The following is a 9812-nucleotide window of genomic DNA, read 5'->3' on the forward strand; positions in this document are numbered from 1 at the left end:
ACACGGCTAATGGAGTACCCGATCTTGTGTGGTTGTCCGAGATGTCCAGGGATGGTCCCTTGCCAAGGGGGCGCAAAGGGTGGACGACAATCGCTGAGGGTGGCCCCCTAAACCGCCCTAAGCAGTGGGAGGGGCGATTCGTAGTGAAGCCGAGGCATACTGAACGAGCGTTCCCTATATGTCGCTGGCGTGGAATCGGATGAGTTTGCACATGCACAAAGCAGGTTCATGGGCTCAGGAGGGGCGTCAGATGGGCGGGTGGGAGGTGGGTTGAACTTCCTTCCCAAAAGCTAGAGACTTTCACAATGGTCTGAACCTCGTTCTATCAGCAGCGTTGCCGGCTTGGCCGTAATAATTGTGGGTTTCCCAAGGAAGGTATAGAAAGGGGGCAGAGAGGAAACCTAAGGTACCAAGCCAATTTCCATCCGAGGGTAAGGAGAAGGTTTTCACAAGCTACTTTCCTGATGTGCATGGCAAGAGACAAGCTTGGCCTAGATCTTGAGAATGATGGTGAGTTGGCTATAGATGTGCGTTTACCTGTAGGTTTGACTGCGAGCCTTAGATATCGTTTCATGTATCGCAGAAGCCTCACAGGTGCACTGCACCAAGTCCCACACAACAGACCACAACACCACATCACAAATGGACTACAGAGACCGGGAAGATAAAGCCCACACGTAGATCATCACTTCCGAAAAACTACAGGGGCACAGACTCCCTTCCTATGTATAACACAGTATGCCTGAGAAAATATTGGTGGTAGAAGAGATTCAGGTTTCATATACCGCGACAGGTACCTGGGGCAGTTGAGCTATTCTGTCGTTGTACAAGTACGCCGGAGACCTGGGGGAGCTCGCGGGTCATTATTTATTTTTCCGATGAGTGTTGTCCACAAGAACAAGCGTGGGGCCCGAATCAATGCAGAGGGCAAATAGATAGTCAGAATCGAAAGATCAGTGGGTAGGGAGCCAATGGAGATCATGGGGGTGAGGAGGCTGGATGTGTGCGATGGCTAAGAGGAGGTGGCAGGGGGACGCGGTTGTACCGCCCTCTGTCCCCTGACCAGTGCCAATAGTTGTGGACTCAAGCATAAGGCTTAGGCTTGGGAATTACGGTTCAGAACCCGCAGGTACAGAGGCTACTTCAGTATGGGGAAATGACAAGGAGACAGAAGGGAGTGGTGCAGGGAGAAAATGCTCAGTGGCAGAAGATAAAAACGCTATGACGAGAAGAAACAAGAAGAAGCTGGGTGGCTCATGCCAGTTTATCTCACAGGTTTGTGACCAAAGTATCTAATTCTCTGCTCCCCGGTGTAGGGGGGGTGGTACTCACGCTCCGTTGTCTGCCTGTTCTGTGAGGATTTATGGCACCCTGGTGGGTACCAGGAATTGGACAGGGGGGCGGCAGAGAGGGCACGGAAAGAGCACGGCCGATATCTCTAGCAGCTAGCCCCTTTCACTTGCTTGGGTAGGCCGAAGAGAGCAATTGTTTTGAGTAGACTAGCAAACCCACTATTGCAATCAATGGACAAGCCGTGGGTAACTGACAAGAATAGACCTGGACTAGGGGCCTAGTTAAATAGAGTGGGGGAAGATTTGGGTGGAGATCTGAAAAGCACTAAACTCGTAGAGTTGCGGGCGCCAGTGTACAGATTATGAGTGTAGTTATTGCACCAAGCCATCAAAAGACGAAGACATGAGGAATAAAGAAGCGCCAGAAAACTCATGGGGTTGGTCTTTCTGTCTTGTTCGTTGGGGCATGCGCTGGGTGCATACTTGTGCTTAGGTCTGAGCTGCGGCACTGGCTTCGCGACTCTCTACTGGCCACACTGGGCTTCCATCGGCTCCTTGTGTTTGCGCTTTTCCTGTGTGATGTTTTGTCCTAGAGGTTAGTTTATTTGACTGCCCATTCTAATTTGTACATAGGTCCTGCCCCCTCCTGTCTCAGAGTTGCTCAACATACTTCTGATGTAGATATTATGGAAGAGGACACATAGCTTCAAAGTGCTCACTCAGAGGTACTAGCTGTTTTATGTTCGGAACTGTAGCATCTTGGTTGTTGATTGTTTCGCGATGTTCGAATGCTGGTGGGTTTGTTTTCGAATACCACTGCGAGGGTCGTCTGTAACTGTATATACTGTTTACACGCCAGGCAGACCGCTGGGACTGGCTGGGAAGTGCCGCTCGAATGTTTAGATCTCGGACTGGCTGCCATTTGTGACTCGTGCCGGTAGGTTTTTAGCGTGAGACTTCATTTCGAACGGCTTCATTGTCTCTGGTGTTATATCTTGAGCTGTGATCCCACGAGCAAGTGAGAAGGTTTGTCTCCTTCTTGCCAACTTTGAGCACATAGTACTGCACCTCACTCAGTTGCATTGTTGAGCCAAAGAGGCTGCGCAGGAATGCTTTTTAACGTTCTATGGACCTCTTCTCTCGTCCTTCTTCCTTCCTCTGCTATTTCGGCTGCCCTTCAAATTGACTCTCTCCATCCTCTCTCGTCCTCGTCATATCCCTCTCAATCGTCGGATATCTCTTTCTATTCGACAATGGTCCTGGCTGCTGTTCTCTGCTGCTATGAGCGTAGTGGTGGCCTCTGTTGGGCACCCTTCCGGTGCAGTCATTTTAGGGGCCTTAGGCTGGTGCAGGTCTACGGTCCCTCATGAGGGGGTTGCGGGCGCGCTCTCTTTATAGAGTTCCCGTTGTGCGGGTGTCCAGAATTACCTCGAGGTGTGTGTGAATTGTGCTCATGTAGAGGCGGCTCCACGCTGACGGGCTATCCGCCCAGACTTGGCCTACCGCCTCAGCTGGTGGCATCCCCCTGGTCTACAGTGAAAACCAACCATGTCTGTCTCTCTCGCAGCCCCCTGATCCTCCGATCACTGAACAATTCCACGAATCGCAAGCCCTTGGGAGTCGATGCCTCGGTTACGCTAGGGGCTGGCCAGGGTCCTTGGTTCTTAACCTCACAATGAAGGAGAGCCTCAGCACTTTGACACTATGATCCTCTCGCTGCCATAAACAAAAGGAGTAGATTATAACGAAAAACACACGACCTCTAGGTAACAACATACAGCAATACAAAGGACATGTATGACAACAAGATATTCGTCCGAACAAGAAGTCTATAGGCTTCCTCCTCACCTTACCGCAGACCCTGGGCCTTGCGTAATGTCATAGGACTGAGAAGCCGGATACCTTTGGCATTTATGCCTTGTTGTTGGGTCTTCGGGAAAGGGTTCGTCTTGAGACTAAGGTTTGCGTAGATTCCAGAGCCTGTCTAGGCGGGACGGTTTAGGTCTTGCTTCCCGATCGGGTCCCGTTAAGGGGGAGTGGGTTTGTTTGTACCTGAAGCATTAAAACTCAGACTGTGAGCAGCCCGGCCAGCATACTTCAGAGAACTGCTAGCTCCTTGTATGGCACTCTTCGGTCTTGTCATATGGAAACGGTTGTACGGTAAGCATGGAGAACAACAAACTGCAAGCCCTGACCAAGGTGCCACGGACTGGACGCAACTGTGATTCACCCTGTAGGGCGAGCTGGCTTTGAACTTATATATCACCTAGGGTATCTGAGGCTGGTGCACGAGAGAGAAAACGTGAATGTCGCGAAGTTTCGAGGGCTTTTTACGTCCCGCGAGAACTTGGGACTCCCAGCCCGCGTCATGAGAGCGCGGCCGACGCCTGTGATGTTACAGCTTATGAGAAATGTCAGAAAGTGTGGGACGCTTTTAAAGTTCGTATGTGTGGTTGTTCGGGGGTATGAGTGGCGGATGTGGCTCACTGCGCTAACCTACGAGTGCCACTGTGTATGTGCATGGTGTTTAAGTCATACTACCATTCACGCTCCATAAAGATAAAAAAAAGCTTTATACCGTTATGGGCTTCACTTCTTTCGACGACCTACATCCAAGTCGACCGTGCGCTCGATAATTTGTGAAGGCGCTGTATGTTCCGGTCACAACTTCTCCAAGTCGTATGCTCGACTGTAATGCTGCTGGGGTGTAATACAGGGTAGATACTGTGTGCTTTACTTCCTCCAAATAGACTCCTTTGGTGGTTTTTGGCTTGCTATATCAGCAACCTGTAATTGCTGTATCGAGTTAAACTGGCTTCAGAGTCGCACAAAAGGAGAGGTTTCGGCGCATCCTTCTCGAACTGGTCCCCTATTACTGCACGCTCGTCTGCCGTGCTTCCGCTGAGCATTCAAGATGTGACAGGCAAAGCCCAAAACACTCCATCCTCAGCCTCGCGCGCAGAAATGGAAATGGGTGGAGGGGAGGAGCACGATAGGTAAACAGGAGCGCTCAGTGATGAGACACTACCATCTAAGTGGCTTTCTGAGAAGATCACAAATAACAAATCACCATCATCCAAACACGGCAGACAAAGAATATGGAGTACGCACGCGCTCCTCTGTTTGTCGGACGCCCGCAGTGCTGGGAACAGTAAGCCTGAAGTAGCCCGGTGCTACACCGGCAGCAGAATTTGTCGATCTTCATCCTCGCCATCGCCCCAGCCCGCTCCGCCATTTAGGGCATCTTATAAATGTCTAGAGAGAAATGGAGGGCAGCCGGGAGTACGCCAGAGTGAGGGTCAGAAGGCTTGAGAGCACGAGAGCTCTCTGCTCTGCTTCAAAGTGCCAGCACACATGGTATCGTAGAGCTGTCTCGTGTCGTGTATTTAGCGCTCTATGGATGGGGACTTAGTGGTCGTTCATGTGTCGAGACGGAGAGGTTTCAGAGGCGTCCACGCAGCTGAGCAATGCACGGGCTACTACGCGATAGTATTACGATCTGTCTCACATGGAGTTGGGGGTCTGGCTTCCTCCTTGTCCCTAGCGTTGCTGGTATTTGTAACATCAGTTACAGTGGTTCATCCTTAAATAGGCACAGAGCAAAGAGCTTCTACCAGAGCAGGCAGTATGGGAAGCCCATCAGTCGATGGTTGGCCCAAAGGAAACTACTAAGAGACTGACTTTGGCTTCAAAGGTGACAAGTATAGACTACCCCTCTTTAGGTCTGCTCTTTCTTCTCCTTTCTTCTATATTGTCACTGTTGCTCGCCTCTCGATATACTGGGTTTTGGCACCTGGTAACGAGGGAGACAAAATTAGAAGCGCAAATCTGTCAAGAATGCACAATGTCCGAAGCAATTAAGACCATGAGTTCGGGGAATCGTGTGTGCTGGAGGTTAAACAGAGAAAAAGTACAATTTGCAATGGGATTGGATTACGGCGTGCCCGCGCCAAACATCCTTGATATAATAAAGGATATAGGTCCACTCTGATGTCCTTTTGTTGGGAATGTTGAGACTATTGGCAAATACTCCCAGGAGGTCATCAAGATAAAATATATAGGATTTAGTGATTGCGCGAGAGAGATCACTAACTTAGTTTGTGATATAGTAGTCGCTATGAGCGGTCAAGTACAATGGGCATATCCACTACAACTTAGGCCCCAAATATGTGTTAATATGGGATGTAAATCTATAATTAGGATTATGTGTGAGGTTACAAGGCAATAATCTTGCTTCTTCAAGATACAAGACTGTTCCAGATAAAGTACAAATACTGGATAGTAAGGCTACTTCATGCAGCTGATCTCTCGAGTCCAAGAACCAGCATGTCTTTGATTCAAACACTCAGACTTGCTTGGCCGAAATAAATAGGTACCAAAACAAGAGTGGGAAGTGTGAAATTTCAGTGAGAAAATGAATTCTTTGTTTCCTCGATCGTGTCACATCAAGTCAGACAGTGCGCCTCCCGATCGCGCGTAAGACTGCCCCCCCTAGAGCTCTCCATGTGTCTCTGGCCACTGCCTTGTCCCGCCTAATACTACGTCCATTTATGACCACACTCATCTCCCTGGCAGCTGGCTCAACCTTCTGCCAGATCCGCTCCTATCTCGCCATAATGGGGGCAGAAGTCCTCTCTCGTTCTCTCAGGTGTCTTCGGGGCGTCGATGCAGAACTTCGTGAAGCCATGTGCGCTCCTTCTCTCGTCAGACCTCGATCGACTTTCTCTTCTCCTCTTGCTGCTCTTGCCTCACCCTTCCAGAGCATCATCGCTACAACATCCCTATCCCGTTCTCTCCTCTCTCTCTTTTCGTTCCGCTCAGCTTCTGGATCCTAGGTCGACTTCAGTGGCTGATATAGTTACGAACAAACGCGGTGTCAACCCGTGCGGGGAGCCTTTCGGGTCTCTTGCTCGGTAACCGGATGTTGTTCCCGGGACTCTTTTTCTGCCTGTTCTTCAGCTCGCTTCTTATATACTTACCTACCGCCGCGTCCCAGCAAATCTTCGGTTTGCAGTTGTAGTTCCTGTTCAAGTTCGGCTTCCCTCCTCGCTTTCGTTCTATTCGTTCCTGCGCTCCCTCAACGATTGGACCATTACGCTGCGCGTTCGGCGTCGCTTCGATCTTACTTTCGGTCTCCGTTTTCCTTGACAAAGGCGGGTGATCTTGCACCTGTTCTTATCGTTTACTGTTTCTTCGCTTTTCTCTTCCTCAATTCTCTCTTCTCGGCGGTCTCTCTGTTACTGCTCGTACCCTCTGCTCCGATCGTTACTCTCTCCCTTCATGCCTCGTCTCTGCCCTTCCTCTCGCTCCTCCTCTCTTTCTCTCTCGGGTACTGGAAGTCTCTCTACTTCTGTCTTGCATACTCTACGCCGTAATCTGCCTTCTTATACAGCTAGCATACCCGATGTGGTCAACTCCTCTCCATGGCTTCTTTCGGGCTAGCCCGATTCTCTCAATTCTGCTCTCTCTCTCTCTCTTTCTCTCTCTAGTCTCTCTCGTCTCTCTCTCTCCTCTCTCTCTCTCTCAAATTCAGAATTCAAATTCAAGCTGCGTTTATTTGGGGCATGAAAAACATTGGTGTCAATATTGGGCCAAAGCAACAATGTTATACAATATAACATCTGTAATACCAATTAAAAACAATGACAAATAATAATATAAGAGATGGCGAGTAAATAATTAATACAAATATTTAAGTAAAATATAGTAAAATAGTCACACTGTTGTAAATGGTTCACACAGATCACATATGTACGAACTGTAATGTAATGGATCGTCATTCAGCATAGAGCACTCGTACTTCACCACCAACCACCATCAGTTAAACTCGTCTAGATTCTTCATTACCATTACGCGGTGGCACCACCGTACTCAACGCCGATTAACTATTCTCGCTTGAACTGATAAACAAAAAATAGATAATGAATGTATAACAATTAACAGTAAAATAAAATATACCGTCATAATAAGTAAGTTAATGACGTTACTTATGGCAAGATTGATTATGTGTACACATGTGAGCTGCATCTCCTCAGGCATGGCAGGCAAATAGATGATTGTTGGTCGTGAACAATGAGAGGAGACGAGTCACATTGCTCCTTCGGCGTCCATGAAGGCTATTTTTAGTTTTTTGTTCCTCTGGGGTTTAATAGTTAAAATTTGGAGGAAGTAATGTAGTGCATGGTCTGTGAATGCTAATGAAGTCTCTTTGTGAGGAATATTTATCAACAGTAAACAAGGAGAAAGTGCATCTCTGTCTCTATCCTCCCATGTCTGTGTGCAGTGACTACACATCTCGTCTCTCTCTCTTCTGCGCTCCGTCGTCTTCGTCCTACCTCCTCTTCTCGCTTGTCTCCTCTCTCATCTCTCTCTCTCTCTTCTCACTGCTCACACTCTCACAACTCTACACTCACACACACACTCACTCACGACACACACTCACTCAGCTCACTCCACTCACTCACTATCACTCACTCACTCACGTCCACTCACTCACTCACGCGCACTCACTCATCCAATAGACGGGATGCTTCCTATTGACCTCCATCTTGGCTGTGCAATAGTGTGTCTCTGTCCTCTCTGTCTGTCCTGTGCCAAGTCCTTACAGATGCTTGGTCATTTCTCCATCCCAACGCTAGTCAATTTCAATACTTTTTACAATTATTTTCCCAGAGTGGGTTCTCTGAAGGAGGCCAGTTTGTATTATAGCCAGCCTTCAAGCTATTTAGTGTCTCAAGCTGTTTTTCCATCTCTACTTTATTCTGTTACATTGGAATGCCCTGGGGAAATTTGGGGATGTCTGCAATATCTTTGTCTTGCTGACCAGTTTGTTGTTGGTTTTATCTTGTCAAGATGCTGTCTCTCACTTTGATATTTAATTGTCTCTCTAGAGTGAATTATGCGCTAAGCTGTCTGATAGACAGTCATCCTCACCACCGCAGAAAAATGCTCCGCCTCTGTTTTTTTTTTTTTTACGTTGGCAGTGTAACATCAGAATTATACAAATATAACATCATATTTTATTTATATTTATGATTAACAGGATAAAACCGAGTGATGTCATTGGGCATCATTACTCCAGATGACAGATAGTGAATGCAGCAGAAGGCATGAGGATACCTAGTGCCCACATCCTCTTTCGCAGTGCCAAGGCTGTTGGGTAGAGAGAGAGGAGGTGGGCAAAAAAAGACAACACAAAGTACTGCTGAGATATCTCTGCCATCTGGCCATGTTTTTAACACTCAAGTGTTTGTTAAAGGGATCTGAATCACCACATCTTGTTCATTTCAAATAAAGTAAATGTTCGCTAACACCCAGAGGATACAGGCATGATATAAGGAGGGTGATGATGATGATAATCTGTAATATGGTGACAATAATGATGTGGTTAGGGCACATATGATGGTGAGATAATGGTGATGGTTATAGGAATGGTGATAGGCAGCCATAGCAGTGGTGAAGATGATGGTGGTGGTAGTCATAGTGATGACCATGTTGAGTGCCCTGCTCTCTACTAACTATATCTGTCTCCTTTTCTGTATCTTCCTCCCTCCCCATTTCTCGCTCTCTCGCTCCCCCTCTCCCAGGTCAGAACATGGTGTTTCCCCCGGTGGCTCTGTGGGTGACGGTGGGCCTGGCTGTGTGTCTGCTGGGTCTGCTCATCGCCCTGGCTGCAGTCTGCCGTAGAAAGATCAAGGAGAGCTGTGAGGAGGACAGAGCAGGTACCTGTTTGTATGTCTGTCTGTCTGAAGAACTGTGAGGAGGACAGAGCAGGTACCTGTCTGTCTGTCTGTCTGTCTGTCTGAAGAACTGTGAGGAGGACAGAGCAGGCCCACTCAACTCTGCAGTCTGTCTCAACAGCACCGCTCTGTTGTCTCTCTGAACAACACTTTTCACAGGAACACACTGAGCCATTCCATAAACACACGCAGACTGCGCTTGAACACCCATTTCCATGGAGGTAGTTGGGCGGCCTCTTAAGAAACATCTCCCAAAATCCCACATGAATCTTCCAAGGTTAAAGAAGGGTGTGATTGGGTGCTTTCTTTCGTCTTTGCATAAGCATAACAGTATAAAAATGAGAGAACTTTATTAGAGCCAAAAGTAATGAAAGTGAGAGAGAAACATTGGATATAATACCCCTGGACATTAAAATAGAGATTATCATAGAGGTGTGTTTTTTAAATTGTTCTATTGTGTGTAGAGTTGATGAGGTGAATAATGTACAGACCTGTCCTGCTTTCAGACCCTTCTGAGGACACTAGTTCAAATGCAAAATGGCTGTCCCAATGATTTCCCCAAACCCTCACAGAGTAGGCCTGCAGATGACCTGTATAATAGTGAAACTGGCGCCCAGATCATGTGGAAGACACAGCGGGAGGAGAGTGGTGGTTACCAGGGATGACAGCGGGAGGAGGTCGGAGCAGGGTGGTGGTTCAGCAGGGATCGACAGCGGGAGATGAGTGGTGGTTACCAGGGCTGAAGCGGTAGGAGGTGGTGGTTACCAGGGATGTAAGCGGG

General features: G+C 48.1%; 1 protein-coding gene across 1 annotated transcript in view; it reads left to right on the plus strand.

Moving 5' to 3' along the window:
- The window catches only part of LOC112069404 (CD276 antigen-like), a 75697-nt gene extending 66646 nt beyond the window's left edge, over positions 1–9051 (plus strand). Inside the window, 1 exon segment of the mRNA XM_024136739.2 lies at positions 8879–9051. Within this exon segment, the coding sequence (XP_023992507.1) occupies positions 8879–9051 (173 nt within the window).
- The last annotated feature ends 761 nt before the right edge of the window (positions 9052–9812 follow it).

The sequence above is a fragment of the Salvelinus sp. IW2-2015 genome, unplaced genomic scaffold (assembly GCF_002910315.2).
Source record: "Salvelinus sp. IW2-2015 unplaced genomic scaffold, ASM291031v2 Un_scaffold1002, whole genome shotgun sequence".
Lineage (NCBI taxonomy): Eukaryota > Metazoa > Chordata > Actinopteri > Salmoniformes > Salmonidae > Salvelinus > Salvelinus sp. IW2-2015.